The sequence below is a fragment of the Danio rerio genome, chromosome 4, assembly GCF_049306965.1.
Source record: "Danio rerio strain Tuebingen ecotype United States chromosome 4, GRCz12tu, whole genome shotgun sequence".
Classification (NCBI taxonomy): Eukaryota; Metazoa; Chordata; class Actinopteri; order Cypriniformes; family Danionidae; genus Danio; species Danio rerio.
The window spans coordinates 47338250-47362500 of record NC_133179.1 but is presented as its reverse complement, the minus strand read 5'-3'; the positions used below and the strand labels follow the sequence as shown (position 1 = coordinate 47362500).

General features: G+C 39.1%; 3 protein-coding genes and 1 non-coding gene across 5 annotated transcripts in view; 2 read left to right on the top strand and 2 right to left on the bottom strand.

Annotated features, from left to right (window-relative positions):
* Window positions 1-24251, top strand: part of LOC108183924 (uncharacterized) — a 667181-nt gene that overhangs the window by 229518 nt on the left and 413412 nt on the right. The window lies entirely within an intron of this gene.
* LOC110439424 (uncharacterized) overlaps window positions 1-24251 on the bottom strand; it is a 326082-nt gene that overhangs the window by 78433 nt on the left and 223398 nt on the right. The window contains exon 3 of one of the 2 annotated variants that reach the window (XM_068219855.2): window positions 12051-19031. The exons of the other annotated variant lie outside the window; for it this stretch is intronic. Coding sequence (XP_068075956.1) covers window positions 17645-18697 — 1053 coding nt within the window. The 5' untranslated portion in view covers window positions 18698-19031 and the 3' untranslated portion in view covers window positions 12051-17644. Of the gene's footprint in view, window positions 1-12050; window positions 19032-24251 lie in introns of those variants that run through there. 2 annotated transcript variants of the gene reach the window in all.
* The window catches only part of LOC110439432 (uncharacterized), a 215198-nt gene that overhangs the window by 44892 nt on the left and 146055 nt on the right, over window positions 1-24251 (top strand). The window lies entirely within an intron of this gene.
* trnan-guu (transfer RNA asparagine (anticodon GUU)) lies at window positions 9374-9447 on the bottom strand. Its single transcript has one exon. It is a non-coding gene; the product is annotated as a tRNA-Asn (tRNA).

Genomic DNA, 24251 nt, shown 5'->3' with positions numbered 1-24251 from the left:
AGAAAATACTACACACTGAGAGAATAGAAATCTTCTTCAATCCCTCCTCTTAAGACTTTAGTCTTAATTTTATTGTCTTTTAACCCAAAGTGCAATTTCATAATCCAGTTCTCTTAATTACCTCTATCTAGTGACTGATATAAGCCACATATCTGTTATGAATTAACTAGATTATGCCACTGTACTTTGACAGAAGTCCAGCCGAACATCTCCCCTCTCTTTTGATTTGAAGGAAGTAAAAGACTGTACTCTGTTTTTTTCTCTTAACACATCAAAGACAACAATGTTTTAAGCATAAGTATTCAGTTGGTTCAGTGCTAGCTGCTGGTTTTCACACTCATGTAGAATATACTGAAGTGATATTATATATAGGAACCATAAAAGCAATATGCAAACAAATTCAATATACAAACATAAAAAGTATCAAATGTTGATCTTGATCTTTGCTCATCCTTGTTTCTCTTCTTCTAAGCTATCAGCATCTTCACTTGACTTTAATAGATGTTGATGGAGATGTGTGGTTAAGAGTCTGAGTTTTGAAATCTGCAGTTGTGCATTCATTATCCCTTGACTTGTGGCACTTCTGTATGTGGTATTCAGGCATATTATCAGAATCACTCTTTACTTTGTTCTGATTAACTTCTCCTTCCACACGTTGCACTTAGTAGTTTAGAGCTTTGTAATATTCAGGCTCCTCTGTTTCCGGTCAGCTTTCCCTTGCTGGAGTTGTTTCCTTTCGCTCCTTTGAGGCATTGGTACCCCATTAATGGCATCCACTTTGGCAGCTGTTGGATTTGCCCTCATCCAGATATGGTCCTTTCCTCCTGAGCTCTCTCCTTTTTCCAGAACATCCACAGATAGACTCGATCAGCTGGACCAATTGGACCTTGTATCACTGCTCTCTCACATGACTCCTTTCTGGTTTCCTGCACAGATATCGCTTTACACATTACACAAACCATTCCAAGAGGTTATGTGCAAGGTTATAGGTGAGATTATATGCAAGGTTTTATGCAAAGTTTCATGTGGTTTCTTGCAAGGGTCGACCCAATAGTAGTTCATGCAATGCGGTGTTAGATGCCTGTTTCTGTCAGTTTCCATGCCATCATTCACCAATGCACTTGTTAACACATTAAACCCATTAAGTTTATTATTTTCACATATTTCATTGAGCGTTGGCCTTGATGGATCATCTTCATCTCTTTCAGCCATTTCTGGTAATTGAGCATAATACAATTACTCTCTCTTTTGCTTTATTCACAATTTTTCATTTAGATGGTTTTATTTATTAATCACTTTTTAACTTTGATTTTAATTACTTTATGAATGCAAACCTTTTATGAACTTATTTCTGCTGGTGTTTCAAATCCTTGGAAGTACTTCTTTCGTCACAAATGAATAACTGTTCCTGCTTCATAATTTGCTTCTGGTACCATCTCTAATCATCTACTCATCATAGTTTCTCAACTGTGCTTGTTTACGGAATAATTCTCTATCCAGTCACCACCAAAAACAGTCATCATCTCTCACTGTTTGGAGCACTGGTCTCCAGCCAAGTCTTTTAATTGAACTAGATCTTTGTGAAGCTGTAGATAATTCAATCATCCACATATTGTGACAGTGTCCATCCTAAGATCTTCTCCCTTATTATAACCCTTATGCGTTCTGGTGTATACAGTATTTGCTAGTCATCAAGCTGCACAAGTACAAACAAGTTTCTACCCTCCTCTGGTAGTTACCTAAAATAAACTCAATAGAAACTAAGCACTTAATAATAATACATACATTAATAGTAATACATTTACCATCCAAAAGAACATATCTCCACAAACAATATGAACTGGAAAATCTTCTCCTATTGATTGCTCTTAAATCATATTATCAAAATTAAGCCTCTTTTATCTGTCTTGATTAACCATTTATTTTAATTATCAAATTAACTTCAATTAAATATTATTAGTTACTTATAATTTATTACTCTTAAATTTAAATTTAAATAGAAATGTCTAGGAGAGATTGTTTATTACAGTAAATGTTTCTATTAATGCTCCTATTTTTACACTTTTCAATGGAGTTTTATACCTATTTCAGCATCTAGTGTTTTTCTTTCTGGGCAGATCTACATCTGATTTAATTTTAACCCTGACTATGCTGGCTGATTTCATCTGCATCTCAGTCCTGTAATGACAATCATTTAGTTGGAATTTGACACTTCTTTCCTTTACTAATTTATTTTCTGATCTATATATTAATTCCTTTTTTGTCTTTGAGTTATTTTCTTTGGGCTGACAATTATTTCCTAAGGCATTCCCCTCAATTGTTGTTCATACAATTTTGATGCACTTTTTTATCAGCTGACTAAAACTTACTGTATGTTTTGTAGGTTCCTTTTTGCTCTGTTTTAACTATTATTCCTTAATATTTTCTTCTAATTATTCTTCACATATGTTTTCATGTAAAACATTATCTTTTTCTTAAACACTTTTCTCTTTCAATTTTTCTTATAGTAATTTAGAACTGTTACTTTTTGACCTTATGTCCTGTGAATTTATTTCAAATTGTTATTTCAATCTTTCCTTTAACTATAAATCATTTTTCTAGATTTGAATTTTTCCAGTTTTCAATATCCAATCTTGATTTAGGTCATTCACAATAAGATTATGCTTAGATATTATTGCCTTATCAAAAGCTTTTTCTTTTTCTTTAGTTAGTCTCCTGCATTGTAATTTATCCTTCTATGTTTAAGGACCTTTATGATTAAACCTATTAAAACTTAAACCTAAATTATTTAACATTCATCATAATTTATAATTTCAACATTACACATTTAAAGTTTCACTGTAGAATTTCCTTATAACACTTTTTCTTACTTAAATATTTGCATGGTAATAATTTCTCTCAAATTGACAGGAGTCTGATTTGATACAAGAATGGGTAGCTACACTTTTGTTCTTAATTTTCCTTCTGTAATGCTTGAACTTAATTTGGACTATAGGAGCTACTTTGAGGTGGACTGTCAGACTATCCCCCCTCGCAACCTGAGACAACTAGCTCACAGATTGGTGCTTCTGTGGTGTCCTGACATTTCTTCATATCAGGGCACAGTTTTTCCCCCTATCTCTTTGGGCTGGCTTCTTTCTTTGACTCAGCTGATGTAAAGTTCTGGTGGAGCGTTTTTTCTTTTTGATCAGTTCATCAGTCTCTTGTTAGTGTCTCTTTTGAATGTCTCTGAACAAATGTAGCTTTTTCAGTCCTCAGTAAATCCTGGGCATAAAGTTCATGTCACAAGTGTCCACAGCCATTTTGCTCTTTGTGTTTTTTCACACACCTTTCCATTTGCCAGTACACTTAGAGATGTCTGGTAGGTACGAGACTACAGTCCCCCAAAGTTCATCCCTATGTCCTCTTAATTAATATATATAGAATTTAGCTCATGACTTAATAAATCTTATTTTTTTCTTTTTTTTTCTTCTTTCCCATTTTTTCCTTCATCAAATAAAGACTCCTTTTATCCAATTTGTTTTTATTAATTCATTAATTTATTTATTTTGTTTGCTGTTTAACAACTTATTTTTTCTAATTCTCAATAATTTTTATCATATGTAAATATGCTTAATTTTCTATTTGTTAAATGTCCTTATAATAAATTTGTTTTTTGGCTTCAGATTGTGCTTCACTTATTTTTATTAATTTATTCTAGTGCTTCCTCACTAGTTACATTAAATCTTACATTATGTAATTTCTCTAACATTTCTGTTTTTAATTCACCAGCACTACATGGTGCTTACATCTGATATAACTGTTCAAAATCCTTACTGCAATAGCTTAGAGTTCATAGTACTAATTTAACTCCACATATTTGTTTACTTAAAGCATTTTTTTCTAACAGAAATGCAATTTGTAATTCTCAATCACTTTTTAAGTACATAAAATATTAACTACAACATTTTTGAACTCACTATGATGTTCTTTAATGTCTCCTCAGTGTCTATGCTTTATATCTAACTCACTGCTTTTACTACAAATAGCTGTTGGCTCACAATGACAGCCTGTAGCTGACTTTAAGACAGATGACAAGTCAACTTAAGCCACAACAATTTTTTAGTGCACTTAAACATAATTTTATCTTTTAAAGCTAAATCTTGTTTTCTTCAAAATGTTACTGTTTTTTGTAATTTTTATCTTATCTGTTTAATATAAATTTTTAAACATCTTCTCTTTTTATTCCATTAAACAATGTTTGGACTTCCTTTTTCTCCATTTTCCTATGCTTCTTTTCCCTTTCAAAAATGAGCATTTTTGTCTCATAGATTTTCCTAATTCATTTTTCTTTAAACTTATTTTCCTTAAACATTTGATCATTAACTCTTCAATTAATCAATATTCATTAAAGTTTTTTCTTCTTATTCTTTATTTACTCAAATTATTAACTTATCTATTTTTTTCATACTGAAATTTATTTCCTGATCAATATAAATATTTATATCCATATATAGTAATTTCTATGCTTCAGTTTTTTATTTCTTAATATTTATTAATATATCTTCTAGTTGCGTTTTTTATTACACAACTCTGTTTATTAAATCTAATTCTATCATTGGTAATTCCTTATTTCATTTACCTTATATTACTTTATAATATTACTATTTATTTAATACCTTATAATATATCTTTACTCTTTAGCTTCTATCTGTCCTGTGTAACTTTTGTTCTTAAAATAGACAGATTCTTACCACTCCTGAACCAGACCTTCTTCCAGACTGTCAACATGTCAGGAATTTCAGTCCCCTCTTAGCCTAGTTCATACTTAAAAACACTTCAAAGACACAGAGATTATTCAGAAAAATGTTTAACTAGTATATTCTTGTTTTTAGTCTGTGTCTTTCAAATGCAATATGATCTCAATTAATCTTATAAGGCTTAATCCTCCTCTGTATCAAAATCTCTTCCCTAAACTGCATCACTCTCTATCTTATTGTTCTTAAATCACACAACATATGCAGTCCTTTTTATCTTATAATATAACAATGATAATTCTTTTAAACTCACTCTTATTGCAACCATACTTCTAAACACAATCATACTTCTCACTCATCCTAACTCATCTCTTACGCTGTGTAACCTGAACCTCACCTCTATTCTAGTCTCTCTAGAGCAAGGGTGGTAGCTTCTGCATACCAGTATCTTCAGTCCAACACAGACAAATACACAAATACTTACAATTAAATAAATACACTATACTACACTCCTCTTGAGTGACCTGTTACTTCTGCTCCTCTCTTTACTGCTCTTCAGTAAAAATAGCATTTTACAGGGTTTTTGCCTTTTTTCCCCCAACCTCCTGAATAATAATATTTATCATTATTAAAACAGAACGGGTACTCCGAGGTCTTTGCGCGCTTCTTTCTACTTTATTAATCTGTTTTAATCTCTTAACTGTCACCACACTTTAAGAACTTCCTCTTAAAACTTATAAATGCTCTATGCATATTCTTCATTATTAAAAATTTCCCAAACATGAGTAACAGTTACTAGTTAACGTTTATCCTATCCATCAAGGCCCTCTTAGGAAAACACAGATCATTTGCATGCAAAATAACAATCTTCTGGTATTCAAAACCCTTGTTTCCTTTTTTATGTTTACTTTTACTTTTTTAGTTTTACTTGTAGTTCGTTATAGCTGGAGAAACAGTTCAAGTGACTTTTTACCGTTACAAGCAGGTCCTTGGCAGAAAAAACACAAACGTATAAGCTTAAAATTGCTTACCGTTTTTTATTGTGGCCTGTCATGTCCTCGGTTTGATCATCTGGGCCACTGGTTGTTGTTGTTTTGTTTGTATTATCTATGTGCCTTTCCCTAGCATGTTTTGTTTTGATCCTCCGCCACATGCCTTCTGTTTACTCTCTAATTCCACGCCCATCCTCCTGTTTAAGCTATTACGTTATTAAGTTAATGTCACTCACCTGTTCTTCTTGATTTCTCCCTCTATTTATTCCTTCCCTTAGCGCTGTCCTGTGTCAGATTGTTGTTTGCCCTTCTCGTGTTTCCCTCGATCTCCCGGTCCTGTCCAGTCAGCCTTTTTCCTGTTGTTTCTGAATCCCGGTCTACATCTTTGATTTTGCCTTTTTCTGCTACCAGGCCCGTTCCTGTTTAGTTTCATTCCTGCTGCTCGCCTGTCTCTTCTCTCCGCTTCAGCTATCCATTTTTCGTCCTCCTCCAGCCCCGCAGCGCTCACTCTTCCTCGCGGGTGTCGCGGCCCAGGAAACGCAACCCAGCGGTATCGCCCCCTGCCGGCGGTACCTATTATTACACCCTCTGGGAGAAGCCTGTCCTCTCTACGAAGAGGTTTTTGTTCCTTGTTTTTTTTGTTGGATTTTTTGGACAATTTTGTTACTTTTTTCCCTTTTTTCTGACTTTAGTTTTCTAAGACTTTTTTCCTCTACGGAGAGTTTACGTTTAAGTTTTTTCCCTCTGGAAGTTTTTGAGAATCCTCCATACTGAAGCTATTGAACATCTAATTTTCCTCTCCGGAGCTGTTTTTGTTGAAGAACCTTTTTCCCCTCTGAGTTTGCTATTTTGCTTATATTTGAATAAACTGTGAAGGACCTGCATTTGTGTCTTCTGTTTGCCTTGATCAGATCCCTGACAGTGGCCACATATTTGTGTTTTTCCTCCAAGCCCCAGCATGTCCAGTGTCACCCGTTCGTCTCTTTCCAGCCCCACGTTGGGCGCCATTTGTCGTAAATTCGACGTCTTATAAATTAGAAATTATTAGACCAGAGGTTTTGAATATCAGAAAATAGACTTTATTCTCCATAATAAAGCCGAGAAAGAGCAGAGCAGACCCCAGAGCATTCTGAAGTCTCTCCTGGACACCTTCTGAAATATCTGTGTTTGTTACAATTTTTATACAGGATTATTTGACACACCCCTAAGTCTCTTTTTCACTCTTGACCATTTTTGAATAGGTTTTTAGTCTAAGGGGTCCTGCTATTCTTGGCTCTCAGCCCACTAGCTCATGTCAACAGAGATGTTACAGGTCTATGTCAGCAACTGTTTTGACACCAAAGTTCTCTCTCCATAGATGCAACTTATGCAAAGGAACTAAGTGTTTACATACATTGTTATGATAGGATAATAACTTGATAATATGTTACTCATTCCAACTTCTGACACATATACCTTCATACAAGGTATCATACATACCTTCAAGTATTTAACATATATAATCAGTGCTTTACATATTCAGTTATTCTACACAATCAGTCACTCAGCCTTCTCCTAGTGTTGCTCCTGTGCAGGCATACTCATCTTACACAGACATATCACTTTATTTTTAACACAGGATGGCATGTTTGCTGCAAACACTACATACATTTTGTGAAGAGAAAATTAACTGCTTTACACTTAGAAAATACTTCACACTGAGAGAATAGAAATCTTCTTCAATCTCAGCCTGCCTGTTGGATATTTCACACTGGATGAAAGATCATTATCTTCAGCTGAACCTCGCAAATACAGAAATGCTTGTAGTTTCTGCCAACCCGACTCTACACCATAACTTTTTAATCCAGATGGATGGGGCAACCATTACTGCATCCAAAATGGTGAAAAGCCTTGGAGTAACGATTGATGACCAACTAAACTTCTCTGACCACATTTACAGAACTGCTCGATCGTGCAGATTCGCACTCTGTAACATCAGAAAGATCCGACCCTTCTTATCTGAACATGCAGCTCAACTCCTTGTTCAAGCTCTTGATCTCTCCAAACTGGATTACTGCAACTCTTTACTAGCTGGGCTTCCAGCTAACTCTATCAAGCCTCTTCAGCTGCTCCAGAACGCAGCAGCACGAGTGGTCTTCAATGAACCTAAATGAGCACATATCACTCCACTGCTAGTCCGTTTGCACTGGCTGCCAGTTGCTGCTCGCATCAAATTCAAAGCTCTGATGTTTGCCTACAAAGTGACTTCTGGCCTTGCTCCTTCTTATCTGCACTCACTTCTGCAGATCTATGTGCCCTCCAGAAACTTGCGTTCTGTGAATGAACGTCGCCTCGTGGTTCCATCCCAAAGAGGGAAGAAATCACTTTCGCGAACAATCGCACTTAATCTGCCCAGTTGGTGGAATGAACCCTAACTGCATCAGAACAGCAGAGTCACTCGCTATTTTCAAGAAACGACTAAAAACTCAACTATTAAGTCTCCACTTCACTTCCTAATCTGCAATTGCCTCTCTGGATATCACACTAACTGTACAAAAATAAAATAAAATAAAATACTAATACTACTAATACTTTCCTTCTTAGACTTTACAGACCTGAAACTTGCCTATAGCACTTATTCATTGTTGCTCTTATAGTTGTGTAAATTGCTTCCTTGTCCTCATTTGTAAGTCGCTTTGGATAAAAGCTTCTGCTAAACGACTAAATGTAAATGTGAATGTAAGAGTCTCATGCTCTAGCGACTGAGCTAGCCGGGCTGATGAGAAGCTCTTTCAAGAGCTAGACACCGTTTTCAGTAATACCTTCCCTACTCGTGACAATCTTCTGCTAAATCCTGATTTCATCTTGTAACGCTGGACAGAATGTGGCCCTGGATATATGCCCAGTGCACGTGTTAGCAGTTGCAAGGCAGCAAAATGCCTAATTTGTGCCTGGGTGGGCTTGAACAACCAACCTTTCTGTTAACAGCCTAACGCGCTAACCGATTGCACCACAGAGACTTAGTAAAAGGTCACCTACAGTGGTAGAAAGGCGGAACTTTGTCTCAAAAGGTCTGCTATATGAACCCTTATGAAGGTTTGCTGTTAGAGAGAGGCAACAGAAATGCCCAACGTGGGGATCTAACCCACGACCTTAAGATTAAGAGTCTCATGCTCTTCCGACTGAGCTAGCCTAGCTGATAAGGCGCCATTTGAAGAGAAAGACACCGTTTACAGTAATACCTTCCCTACCCGTGACAATCTTCTGCTAAATCCTGATTTCATCTTGAAACGCTGGACAGAATGAGGCCCAGGATCTATGTCCAGTGCAAGTGTTAGCTGTGGTAGAAAGGCGAAACTTTGTTTCAAAAGGTCTGCTTTATGAACTCTTATAAAAGTTTGCTGAGAGAGAGAGGCAACAGAAATGCCCAACGTGGGGATCTAACCCACGACCTTAAGATTAAGAGTCTCATGCTCTTCCGACTGAGCTAGCCTAGCTGATGAGGTGCCATTTGAAGAGTTAGACACCGTTTGCAGTAATACCTTCCCTACCCGTGAAAATCTTCGGCTAAATCCTGATTTCATCTTGTAACGCTGGACAGAATGTGGCCCTGGATATATGCCCAGTGCACGTGTTAGCAGTTGCAAGGCAGCAAAATGCCTCATTTGTCCCTGGGTGGGCTTGAACCACCAACCTTTCAGTTAACAGCCGAACGCGCTAACCGATTGCGCCACAAAGACTTAGTAAGAAGTCACCTACAGTGGTAGAAAGGCGGAACTTTGTTTCAAAAGATCTGCTATATGAACCCTAATGAAAGTTTGCTGAGAGAGAGAGGCAACAGAAATGCCCAATGTGGGGATCTAACCCACGACCCTGAGATTAAGAGGCTCATGCTCTACCGACTGAGCTAGCCGAGCTGATGAGGAGCCATTTGAAGAGTTAGACACCGTTTACAGTAATACCTTCCATACCCGTGACAATATTCTGCTCAATCCTGATTTCATCTTGTAACGCTGGACAGAATATGGCCCAGGATATATGCCCAGTGCACGTGTTAGCAGTTGCAAGGCAGCAAAATGCAAAATTCATCCCTGGGGGGGCTTGAACCACCAACCTTTCAGTTAACAGCCGAACACGCTAACCTATTGCACCACAGACACTTAGGGAAAAGTCACCTACAGTGGTAGAAAGGCGAAACTTTGTCTCAAAAGGTCTGCTATATGAACCCTAATGTAAGTTTGCTGAGAGAGAGAAAGGTAACGAAACGCCCAACGTGGGACTAGAACCCACGACCCTGAGATTAAAAGTCTCATGCTCTACTGACTGAGCTAGCCAGGCTGAAATGAAGCTCTTTCAAGAGCTAGAGACCAGTCACAGTAATACCTTCCCTACCCGTGACAATCATCTGCTAAATCCTGATTTCATCTTGTAACGCTGGACAAAATGTGGCCCAGGATCTGTGTCAAGTGCACATGTTAGTAGTTGCAAGGCAGCAAAATGCCTAATTCATTCCTGGGTGGGCTTGAACGAGCAACGTTTCAGTTAACAGCCAAACGCGCTAACCGATTGCACCACAGAGACTTAGTAAGAAGTCACCTACAGTGGTAGAAAGGCGGAACTTTGTTTCAAAAGGTCTGCTATATGAACCCTAATGTAAGTTTGCTGAGAGAGAGAGAGAGGTAACAGAAATGCCCAACGTGGGGATCTAACCCACGACCCTGAGATTAAGAGGCTCATGCTCTACCGACTGAGCTAGCCGAGCTGATGAGGAGCCATTTGAAGAGTTAGACACCGTTTACAGCAATACCTTCCCTACCTGAGACAATCTTCTGCTAAATCCTGATTTCATCTTGTAACGCTGGACAGAATGTGGCCCTGGATATATGCCCAGTGCACGTGTTAGCAGTTGCAAGGCAGCAAAATGCCTAATTCGGCCCTGGGTGGGCTTGAACCACCAACCTTTCAGTTAACAGCCGAACGCGCTAACCGATTGCACCACAGAGACTTAGTAAGAAGTCACCTACAGTGGTAGAAAGGCGGAACTTTGTTTCAAAAGGTCTGCTATATGAACCCTAATGAAAGTTTGCTGAGAGAGAGAGGCAACAGAAACACCCAACGTGGGGCTCGAACCCACGACCCTGAGATTAAGGGTCTCATGCTCTACCAACTGAGCTAGCCGAGCTGATGAGGAGACCTTTCAAGAGTTAAACACCATTTACAGTAATACCTTCCCTACTTGAGACAATCTTCTGCTAAATCCTGATTTACCTTCTGACCTTAACAGGTGGAGTTTTGGTTTAACGTCACTTATCAGTCATTCTGCAGTCCCTTGGCTCTTTGCAACCCCTGGACATTACTTCCTCTTTCTGTAACCTTTCTCTACATACCAAAACTGAACACTTCCGTGCATCTTTAATATATTTCACAACTTCTACAAGCATCAGGACAACTTGTGACATGTCTAGACTATAGTTCTGGAACAAAGGCCCCCACCCTCAATTTATTCTTATTCTGCTTTTCCACTTGTCAGCAGTTCTTCTAAAAAGTATGCAGCACAGTAAAAAAAAGGAAGTTTGTCTGGTCAAGATGTTTTATAATACAAAAGAGAAAGATTGATTAATCTGTTGTTAGTCTAAACATTTTTCTAATAAAAAATAATAAAACCAATAATAAAAATAAATTCCTTTTCTCCAACATGTGCCAACGCTGAAGTCGAGAGAAAACAGAGGTATGACGTGTTTGACTATTTATAGGGGTTTGCTCTTGAGCTGATTGGATAATAGAATGATTGTGTGTGTGATGAATTAGCCTCGTCAAACACTAATCATGCTCCTACCGAAATTTGTTTATAAAACATCACTTATTCATTTCATTTTGTAAATGTTATTTTCGATGCTGATCTCAAAAGTATAAATCATTTTAATAATAACCTTCAGCATGCAGTGGGACAGTTTGCTGCTGAGTGTGACATGACAGGGAAAGAAACAGCTCCTCTAAGTCAGAATTTGACTGGAAAAAGGTGGCCATCTTGTTTGAAGGGGAGTCCTTTTTTATGAGGAACGGAATGTGAGATTAAAAGATGGATCGGTGCAGCGGCAGCAATAATGCAGTTGATGTGATTGTCTGTTGTGGTAAAGGAGCTGAGATGAAAGGTAATATTCTTTACTTATTACTTTACTAATATTCTTTACTCTTTATTTACTGCTCAATCTACGTTCCTACTCTCACCTATGGTCCTCACTGAAAGGACAAGATCTCGGATACAACGGGACACATTTTACAAAGTGTTATGACCCGCCTGTTTGAGTCATTAAAGATAAAAGAGAGATGAGCCAACAAAATAGCCTGAACGCAAATTATTTATTATAAAATGTAACTCATAGAACAATTAATCAAAGCAACCAACAAATGTCTAGGGATAATAATGAAGATAAAGAACTTAGGATATAAATCACAACAACACTTTAACTACATAATATAAGTAATGCAAAACAAAACCATAAGGTTAAAGAATCAATGAGATGGCAGGTCTTGACATGAGGACTTCCGAGTAGTCATAGCGTCCTGGGTTAGCTAGCTAAACAACTTTTATATATCCATTAATGAGTAAATAGGCATCCAATCAGGATTTACCACAAACTCCAATCTGGAGTCCTTGGATCATCAAAGTGTCTTTTTTTTTTTAACTTTAATTTTTATTGATTTTTTAGTAGGTCATAATTGATTACAATCAAATGCAATATTACAAATAGTAGAAAAGGCTAATTTGAGTCAGATTTGACAAGCCATTTCAATAACAAGCAAATAACTAGAACAATAAAAAAAAAACAACAACAACAAAACAATAATAGATAAATAAATAAAATAAGATAGAAACAGAGCCTGTGTTAAGAATACTGTAGAAAAATAAATAAGTAAATAAAAAGAGAAAAAAAAAAAAAACATGGTTTATACAAAAAGGAAGGCAATTGGGTACATAAGAATAGGCACAGTTGACTTATATGTCTGAAACTTAAGCGAGTACAGTCTGAGAGCCAGTCCCTAATGATTTGTCAATGTAAATTATCCATTTTTGCCATCTTTTGGCATACAAGTCCACCTTCAAACGTAACACACCAGTCATATGTTCCAATGTCCTTATTTCCTGAATTACATCAAGCCATTGTTGTTGTTTAGGTGAATCAGGCTTATACCAGCTTCTGGTTATGGTTTTCCTGGCTGCTGTAAGGAGTATTTTTACCAGGTATCGATCCTCCTGAAGTGTAACCAGTGAAATATGACCCAAGTACAGGACAATACATGTAAATGGAATCTCATACCCAAGCACCTTTGTTAAGGTTAAGTGCACATCATTCCAAAATGGCTTCAGTTTTTCGCATCCCCAAAAAATGTGTGTATGGTGTGCTTCTAAGCAGCCACATTCTCTCCAACATTGCTGGGGTGTAGAAGAAGCTTTACTGCTGATTTTAGGTGTTATAAAGAATCGTACCAAATTCTTCCAATTGAATACCCTCAGTTGTTGTGAGCTTGTGGAGGAATGTTGAATTTCGCACATATCTAACCATACCTCTGGTAGAATTTCTACATTCAATTCTTTTTCCCACCTTGATTTAAGGTATAATGTTGAGTTGGTCTTACTTTCCATAATACTTACGTAAAAACTAGAGATTATTTTTGCACATTTACTATCTGATTTGTAAGCATTCATCATAATCTTTACAACTGGGCTAATTTCGTGTGACGTTTCCATTTTTATTTCTCTGTAAAAATAATCTCTGAATTGTATAAACCTAAATAAGTCTCGATTAGTAAGAGAAAGTTTTTCTTTGAGTGTTTGGAAAGTCTGTAATTCCTTGTTTTCCAATACTGTACATATTGCACTAATGCCTTTTGTTGCCCATTGCTTAAATGTGGCGTCGCTTTCACCTGGTTTAAATTGAGTGTCAAAGGCTATCCATCGAAGAACTTTTTGGTCTTTGCTTAATTTAAATTGTCTAGTAAACTCAAACCAAAACTCCACTGCTCCAGAGGTTATTGAATCCAATTGACTTTTGACTACCGAAGGGATTTCTTTTTCTCCAAGAATTGACTGAATCTGATAACCCGCCGTATATGTCTCAATTTCTTTCCATCTGGCAAAATAATTGTTGTTACACCAAAGAAAAAGTGGACGGAACTGAGCTGCGTAAAAATAATCTTTGAGATTCGGCAGGGCCATTCCTCCTTTTTGCTTGGACAACTGGAGTGTTGTGTATCTTATTCTAGGCTTCTTTCCATCCCAAATAAACCTGGAAATAAGTTTGTTCCAGATTATAAACTGATGTTTAGGTATCTCTATTGGCAGGGCTTGAAATAGGTATAGTAGTCTAGGTAATATGTTTGTTTTGATGACGTTTATCTTACTAGCAAAATCCAATGGGTAGGTAGACCACCGTTCCATATCGCTTTTAATACTCTGGTTAATCACATTATAGTTTGCACCGTACAGACTACTCAGGTTTTTTGTAATAATCACCCCTAAATATTTTATTTCTTTCATGTCCCATTTTAAATTATATCTATGTCTGATTTCCTCAGAAGGTTTGTAATTAAATGACAAAAGTTGTGTCTTCGCAATATTTAGTTTGTACCCAGCAAAGAAGTTAAATTCGTCGAGGAACTCCATCAGTACAGGGAGGGAAGTCTCAGGATCTGTTAAATGGATCAAGACATCGTCTGCAAATAAACTAATTAAATGGTCTTTATGTCCTATTGTAATGCCTTGTATTTGTTCATGTTGACGGATTGCCTGGGCCAGGGGTTCAATATAAACAGCAAATAATGTGGGACTAAGGCAACAGCCCTGTCTAGTTCCTCTTTGTAAACTAAACGATGGAGATAATGACCCATTAATTTTTATTTTAGCTGTAGGTTGTTGGTAAAGAGATCTAATTATATTTACAAAATGTTTATTGAAGCCGAATCTAACCAAAGTTTGGTAAAGAAATTCCCAGTTGACCCGATCAAAGGCTTTTTCGGCATCCAGACTTAGTAATACTGCTGTCTTATTTTCCCTTTCCATCAAAGTGTCTTAATATTATAAAACTTAATACCTGTCGCTCTGCCTAAATCATAAAATATTAATCAAGTTTGTGTTCTACTTAAAGTGAATGTAGTAAACTAGAAAAAATCTTGAACCTAAAAGTAAGGAAACTTTACTATTAAAAGATGCAACTCAGGACAATTGAATGGGCTTTCTAAACGAGGGGCCCCAGTATGCAGCAAACTAGCTGTCCTGGAGCTCCACCTTTTTTAATGTGCGGTGTCTTTCCAGTGATTTGTTTCTCATTCACGGAGTCAGACAGAGAACAGTATCCACAACATTAGCTACATAAATACACTGGAGAGTGGAGCACAGATGTATCCGCAGAGGTGCTGTTTGCTAGATGTTTATGAAACTGTTCTTCTCTTAGGCGCCATCATTGTGTTTACAGTAAACTCGAGGAGCGCAACACATTTACAACCCCACCTACTGCAGAGTTGGAAAACAGTATACCGTCACTCAGCCTTTTTAAACATTATTTAGACATGAAAAATCCTGTGTAATGAGAAAATGTTTTGCTGCGTTCATGACGTGTGAAACTTTTTGTCCATGTGTTTCTTCGAATGAGCGAAACTCTGTAGACACTGATCAGATCTGTACGGTTTCTCTCCAGTGTGAATCCTCTTTTGTGTTTTCAGATGTGTTAACTGATTAAACCTCTTGTCACAGTTTGAACACTTGTACAGTCTCTCCAGTGTGAATCGTCTGGTGTGGTTTTAAATTTGGAGGTGTAATAAAAGTCTTCTCACACTCAAAGCACATATACTCTTTCACACCAGTGTGGATCTTTATGTGTTCATTAAGGTTTGCTGATCAGTTGAAACTCTTCCCACACTGAGTGCATGTGAATAGTTTCTCTCCAGTGTGGGTCTTCATGTGTTTTTTTCGACCTCATTGACTGGAGTGTTTTTGAAGCTGCTGCAAACGATCTGGATGAGCTCACAGAGACTATAACATCTTATATCATTTTCTGTGAAGACCGGTGCATTCCTCCCAGGACTCAACTCACATACACCGACAAACCGTGGTTCACTGTAAAAGTTAGACAACCACGTCACGTTCTGAGAAACCAAGGAGACAGTTCTCTACCAGCGACTCAGCATCCGTGTGGAAAAGCTTAAAAAACATCACAAACTACAAGACACCATCTCCCAGCACTGTAGACAACAAATGACTTGCAAACAACCTGAATGAGTTTTACTGCTGGTTTAAGAAAAACCCCCATACCCACTCTGAACTGCTCTTCACGCCACTATTAACACCTCCATCACCCCCGTCTCCCCCATACCTGCACTTCAGTTCAGTGAAGATTATGTGTGCCAGGTCTTCAGGAAACAAGAGGAAAGAAGCAACAGGCCCAGATTTTATAACACCAGCCTGTTTAAAATCCTGTGCTGACCAACTGGTCCCCATCTTCACCCTGATCTTCAACAGAGATCACTTGAGCTGTGTGATGTGCTCTTCTGCCTCAAACGCTCCACCATCATCCCCATCCCAAAGAAACCTAAACTTAGAGGACTAAATGTCTACAGACCGGTGGCGCTGACATCGGTGGTCACGAAGTCTTTTGAAAAACTAGTGCTGGCCCACCTGAAGGACATCACTGAACCCTCACTGGACTCTCTTCAGTTTGACTACAGAGCAAACAGGTCTGTGAATGATGCAGTCAATATATGACTGCATTATGTTCTGCAACTCCTAGACAGGCCCAGGCCTATGTGAGGATCTTGTTTGTTGACTTCAGCTCGGCTTTTAACACTATCATTCCAAAACTTATCCTGCCCAAAATAACTCCGCTCTCTGTGCCCACCTCTGTCTGTCAGTGGATCAACAGTTCCCTAACGGGCAGGCAGCAGCTGGTGAAGCTGGGAAAATTCTCATCCAGTATCTGCACAATCAGCACTGGCACCCCCTAGAGGTGTGTTCTTTCCCCATTGCTCTTCTCCCTGTACATGAATGACTGCACTTCAAAGGACTCCTCTGTCAAACTCCTGAAGTACTTATCCAGAGCGAGCAAAAGGGCTGCAAAAATTACTCTGGACCCCTCACACCCAGCACACTGCCTCTTTGAACTTTTAACATCTGGTTGACGATACAAAGCAATGCGCACCAGAACAGCCCAACCCAAAAACAGTTTCTTCCCTCAGGCAATCCATCTCACGAACACTTGATAATAATAACTGTGGAACCAACATCACTACTTGCTATACACTCACATTTACACTTTTTAACAACACACTTTACATGCCAATTTGCACATACAGTTGCACATATAACGTTGTATATAGGAATATAGTAATAGTAATATAGCTCTACATACACTTGTCTATTTGAATATTTGCATTCACTACTTACTGTTTTTTTATATATATTTATTATCTGCTTATTGTCCTGTCTCTATAATTCTGTTGCACTGTAGAAGCTCTGTCACGAAAATAAATTCCTTGTATGTGCGAACATACCTGGCAATAAAGCTCAGTCTGATTCTGATTAAGGTCTGAGAAGTTGCTGAAACTCATCCCACACCGAAGCTGCGGTCACATTAGAGTTTGAGCAAGCAAAACTCTGTTGTACAGCACTGCAAAAAGGGACGGGATTAAACAAGATGATTAGACATTAAAAAAAGTGAGCGATTGGTCCATATTTTAAATTTCTGTCCAGAGAGGTTTTGTTTTGATCTTCAATTGGTCCTACACAGTCAGGTGATGTGATTTCGCAGGTCAGAGTTCACCAAGCTTGAACTTTTTAAGGCAGTGAACTGCAAAACTTGACGCACAAACTTGTATTTCCAGTCTGAAGCCTTCATGTTTGTATGAGAGGAAGTCTATGGGAGAAAAGTCCAGTGTGACCGCGGCTTAAGTGCAAGTGAATAGTTTCTCTCCAGTGTGGCTCTTCATTTGTAGATTAAGGGATGATGATTGGCTGAAACTCTTCGCACACTGAGTGCATGTGAATGGTTTCTCTCCAGTGTGGACCCTCATGTGTTTATTAAGGTGTGATGAGCAGTCAAAACTCTTCCCACACTGAGTGCATGTGAATGGTTTCTCTCCAGTGTGCATCCTCATGTGTTGATTAAGGGATGATGAGTGGATGAATCTCTTCCCACACTGAGTGCAGGTGAAAGGTTTTTTTTCTCCAGTGTGGATCATCATGTGTAGATTAAGGGATGATGAGCGGATGAAACTCTTCCCACACTGAGAGCATGGAAATGGTTTCTCTCCAGTGTGAATCATCATGTGTAGATTAAAGAATGATGATTGGCTAAAACTCTTCCCACACTGAGTGCATATGAATGTTTTCTCTCTAGTGTGGATCCTCATGTGTTTTTTAAGGGATGATGATCGGCTGAATCTCTTCCCACATGAAGTGCATGTGAATGGTTTCTCTCCAGTGTGGATCCTCATGTGTTGATTAAGGGATGATGAGTTGATGAAACTCTTCCCACACTGAGTGCATGTGAATGATTTCTCTCCAGTGTGGACCCTCATGTGTTTATTAAGGTGTGATGAGCAGTCAAAACTCTTCCCACACTGAGTGCATGAGAATGGTTTCTCTCCAGTGTGAATCATCATGTGTAGATTAAGGAATGATGATTGGCTGAAACTTTTCCCACACTGAGTGCATGTGAATGGTTTCTCTCTAGTGTGGTTCCTTATGTGTTTATTAAGGGATGATGATTGGCTGAAACTCTTCCCACACTGAGTGCATGTGAATGGTTTCTCTCCAGTGTGGACCCTCATGTGTTTATTAAGATGTGATGAGCAGTCAAAACTCTTCCCACACTGAGTGCATGAGAATGGTTTTTCTCCAGTGTGGATCCTCATGTGTTGATTAAGGGATGATGAGTGGATGAAACTCTTCCCACACTGAGTGCATGTGAATGTTTTTTCTCCAGTGTGGATCCTCATGTGTTGATTAAGGGATGATGAGTGGATGAAACTCTTCCCACACTAAGTGCATGTGAATGGTTTCTCTCCAGTGTGAATCATCATGTGTAAATTAAGGTTTGATGATTGGCTGAAACTCTTCCCACACTGAGTGCATGTGAATGTTTTCTCTCCAGTGTGGATCCTCATGTGAATCTTAAGATCGTCTTTTCTTCCAAAACTCTTTCCACACTGAGTGCAGGTGAAACAATTCTTGTCCCTCCTTTTTAAAATAACTTCAGTCTGTAAATGATTTTTTTCCTCAATTTTGACATGATGTTTCTCCTCTTAATCCCCTCATTCTCTTCAATTAGGTCTGAAATAAATAAAACATTAGTTTTCATTAAGTCTTAAAAACTCTCATCAAAAGCTGAAAAGTGGAAAGACACTGGAAACATTGGCTACACACACTGTAATTTTGATGCACATTAAATGTAAAATAAATCAGATCATATTTTGTTTGGTCCATTAACATGTACACATTTAAGATGATTCAATTCAATTCATCTTTATATATCTAGTGCTTTTACAATGTAAACTGTGTCAAAGCCGCTTAACATAGAAGTTATGGTAAATTGAAAGTGTCCTGTTTTCAGCGTTTCTTACATAATTGATCACAAAAGTAATTTTGGTCATTGTAGTAAAGTTCGTTGTTGTGTGGGAAGAAGAAGACAGGGTCGGTGATATCAGGTAAGCAATATATTTTATTATTTAATGCACACCACTTGCAGGCTGTGTCTGTGCATGTGTGTGCTCTCTCCACTCCCGACTGCTCCTCCTGTTCTCCTTAAGAAGGGAGTCTCTCCGGCCCATTCACTAGAAAGACAGGTGTTATTTATCATTTCTTATTGACCTGCTGATTAGCCGCCGGGCTCCTAGCATGCTCTCCCCCCTTATTGGGTGTTCGATCACGCTTACATCTCCACATACTCTCCCAGATACCTTACCTCCACTCGCCCAATTGCACACTTCCGTGGGTTGGCCGTGAGCCCGGCCCGTCTCAGAGCTGACAATACCGCTCTCAGATGTTGCATATGCCGCTGCCAATACTGTAAATGATGATGTAGTCTAAATAAGCAGCGGCATATGCTGTGTGAGGGCCGAGTATTTTATACATTAGGTGCTGAAACGTTGCCGGTGCCCCGAACAGCCCGAACGGAAGCATCACAAATTGGTGCAATCCAAACGGCGTAGTGAAGGCTGTTTTTTTCGCGGGATATTGGAGATAAGGGGATCTGCCAATAGTCCTTTGTTAAATCCAATGTCGAGTAATATTGAGCAGCACCTAACCGTTCGAGCAACTCGTCAATACGCGGCATTGGTTAAGCGTCAAATTTCGACACAGCATTCACCTTGCAATAATCCACACAGAACCGGACCGAGCCGTCTGTCTTAGGTACTAAGACAATCGGGCTGGCCCAGTCGCTGTGGGATTCTTCTACTACTCCCATTTTCAACATATTACTCAATTCTTCCTGAATCACTTTTTTCTTGTGTTCAGGTAGGCAATACGGCCAGGTCCTAACGACCACGCCCGGTTCAGTCTCGATATGGTGCTGGATCAGGTTAGTACGACCAGGCAGGGGCGAAAACACGTCTGAGTACTCACGTTGGAGGTGCCGGATGTCGAGGAGCTGGCTTGCTGAGAGATGATCGCCCCCCGTAACCAGAGCGTTCGACCACCTCGTAATCGATATCACTGACTCGTCGTGTGACCACAAACGGCCCTTGCCACTTGGCGATTAATTTAGAGCTGGAAGTGGGTAGCAGTACAAGTACTTTATCTCCCTGTGAAAATTTAAGAAGTTTAGTGCCCTTATCATATCGCCGGCGTTGGTCATCCTGGGCCTTAAGCAAATTCTCTGTAGAGAGCCGCCCCAGTGTGTGGAGTTTTGCTCTAAGGTCCAGGATATATTGAGTTTCATTTTTACTTTTTGAAGGCTCGTCCTCCCAAGCCTCTCTAACAACATCCAAAACCCCTCTGGGCTGTCTGCCGTAGAGAAGCTTGAATAGGGAAAACCCCGTGGAGGCTTGGGGAACCTCCCGCACAGCAAATAATAAAGGCTCCAACCACTTATCCCAATTTTTCACATCCTCCTGAACAAATTTACAGATCATTGATTTAAGCGTGAGATTAAATCTTTCCACCAGCCCGTCTGTTTGTGGGTGATAGACGCTGGTGTGAATAGATTTAACGGCCAATAATCTGTAAAGCTCGCGCATCGTGCCTGACATGAACGCGGTGCCTTGATCCGTGAGAATCTCCTTGGGGATTCCTACTCGGAAGATTATCCGAAACAGCGCCTCCGCAACACTCTTTGCTGAGATGTTACGGAGCGCCACTGCTTCCGGGTATCGGGTTGCATAATCCAACAGAACTAATGCAAACCGGTGCCCACGTGCGGATTGCTCTAATGGCCCGATGAGATCCATACCAATTCTCTCGAAGGGGATCTCCATAATTGGTAATGGGCGCAACGGCGCTTTTGTGGTGGCCGGTGGATTTACCAACTGACATTTACGGCACGCAGTGCACCATCTGCTGACGTCACCGTGAATGCCTGGCCAAAAGAATCGGGTCATGAGGCGAATTAGTGTGGCCGCCTGACCTAAATATCCGACCATAGGATTAGAATGAGCTGCCTGAAAAAGCATTTCCCGGCGGTTCTTTGGTACTAATAACTGGGTTGTATCTTCTTTTGTTTGAGTGTCTTGGGTCACTCGATACACCCTATCATTAATAACCACAAAATACGGGTAGGAGAGGGGTCGATCAGGCTGGAGGATTTTCCTATCAATAACCTGCACTCTTTTGAGTGCATTTTTTAGCGTATCATCACGCCACTGCTCCAAGGGAAAGTCCTTACACTGGGAAATTCCCAGCCCTTCCCGAGTCAGCGCGTTACGTCACCGCCTGGGATTCCCCGAGCTGAGCGACACGCCCCCTATCCGGTGATTTCTTCTTCCAAGAAACACCCGCACATAAGACTCCCAATAATCTATTAAATCCAGGCCAATTAGTTCCCAGAATTAGCGGGTGTTTGAGGTGCAGGTTAACTGCTAACTCTACTCTATGCTTTTTCCCCCGAAATTGTGAGGGTGGGCGGCAGATGTCGGAGAAGGCCGGATCTCCTGGGACAGCAGACTCCAGATTTGCTCTCGGTCCTCCCGCTGGGCCTCCATGAGGACTTGGATCATAAAATATTAAATATCCTTTATTTAATGCCTACAAAAACGTATGTGTGATTGTCAGCATAGGACAGTTTGGAGGAGAGAGGGAGGGGGAGAGTGAGAGAGAGGGGGAGGGAAGAGGAGAGGTGAGGTGACGAGTCGGGCTCCAAAGTGACCTGCAGTTTGGCAGTATTTCCAGTTTCGACTGAACAGAAGGGAGATGTCACGTGGTAAATATGAACTAGAGGTCTGCATTAGAGCTGAAAATCTTTGCCCAAACCCGGAGGGACCCGAAAAAATCAAAATCCATCCCTGCAAAAGGTGAAGCAAATGATAACGAAGTAGTAAAAAAGCAAATTTTGACGGCGGTCAAAACAAAACAATCCTACCCAAAACTTGCAAAGTTAGCCAGATCAGAACTCTGCATCTCGGCCTGTAGGAGTAGCAGTGAAACGGTGTTCAGTGCTGCTGGACCCCATGAAAGCAGGACTGCGCTAAAGCTTGTGGATTTAATAATGTTCCTCCACAAAAACACTTAGCCTAATCTTGGTGAGTAAAGGATTTTTATATTATAAATGAATATTAATAAAACCATATAACCATAATGTAGACAGAGTATACAGGCTTGGCAAAATTCTTTCAAAATTCAGCTTCACCTTAATGCCAGATTGTGAAGAGAAGTGGCAAAACAAATCTTGCACAGCCTTTATCTTAATTTCGTTATTGCCAAAATACCCGTCATCATTTAGAGTTTATTTTAATTTGATTTGTTAAGCAAGATTTCTTTTCATTGGTGTTAGCCAATTTAATGGCTAAGGGTATGTATACCTAAGTTACAGAGGACGTACTTTATTTTTTTGTTCCAACTTCCTAGTGGCATATAGTCTACGTTTGTTACGAATAAATTATGTTAAAACATATAAATGACTCATTCTTTAAAAAAAAGGCAATAGAGCTGTGTGCATGAGCACATTTGTATAATGTCGTCTGTAAACGGGTTCGGGCTTTATAAAGCTGTCAATCAAAATGTACCTGTCAGGCTCAGGCTTCATCGTGCCTAATTTTTATGGCCCGATTACAGCTCTCTGCATTCCCGCTGCTGTAAATCATCATTGAATTTTCTGAATAAATCATTATTATTATTATTGAAAGTGCTGTGCATCGATTGGCGCGCTCTCTTTCTCTCTCTCTCTGTGTGTGTGCGTGCGAATGAGAGGAGTGTCCCGCACAGAAGAATACAAACAAGACAAACAGGTGACCGCGAGCCTAAGGTCGCATATAAGGTATTCAGTTTCTGAATGGTTTAGGCACAAGCTAACAGTTTAGTAATGCTGTCTGAGCCTTACGTCATAATTTTTTTTATTACGCCAGTAATACCGGATACCAGGGTAATATATGGAGGCGGTTTGACGGTATCAAAATTTAGATACCGTCCAAGCCTTCTTGGAAACGCTGTTCCTGGATGTTCTTCAGTTCCACCAGCGTCTCATGTTGTTGTTGGTGGAGGACCGAAAGGGCCTGGATAGCTTCCGCAAATGGCAGTCTTGATTGAGTGGTCATTCTGGCAGTGAGTCATATTGATAAGACACAGATTTGAAAGCTGTAAATGGCCTATTTTATTCATTTATAATCATAATTATGACAAAATGTTTTTTCTAAAATTTGTAAAGCAGACAGGGAATACTTGTTCATTCTGTGCCTAACTCGTAAACACATCAGAAAAAAAAGTTCTGGGGTAACAGCAGAACAAACAGCTGAATATTTGCCTCACAGACATGAGATATACCTGTACAGCATCGTCATAAAGGCTGGAATGTGCACCTTTGCCTTGCTGTTGGGTCATTTTTATCCATTCTGTGGTGATTTTGAGGCTTAATTTGGCCAAACTTACTTGGCCAAATTTACTTTTCGTTATATTCATGGTTTTCTTCTTTTGGCCTCTATTATAACAACATTTTTTTGATTGCAAAGCCATGACAGCATATAATCATTCATTTATGATTGTTGGGGTTTTCTGTGATAACAGTCAACATTGTTTCATTGGTCTTCACCCATGGCATGGCAAAAAAGGAAATGGGTGAGAGTATAAAGGAAGAGGATTCTCATTCATTTTGTGTCTCTTGTTTTGTTTTCTCCCCGTAGTTAGTGCTGAGGGATTTGTGTTTCATTGTGATTATTGTTATATTGTTTGTTTTGTTGTTGATACTGCTGTTTGTGTGTGAAAAGTACAAAGTGTTTATTATAATTTATATTATTATTTTTGACTAAGACAAAACTTTCCTGGTTCTCACTGTTTGTTATTTAATTTATTTGTTTATTTATTTGTTTATTTTAGAGATGCACAGATGTATCGAACAACCGGTAT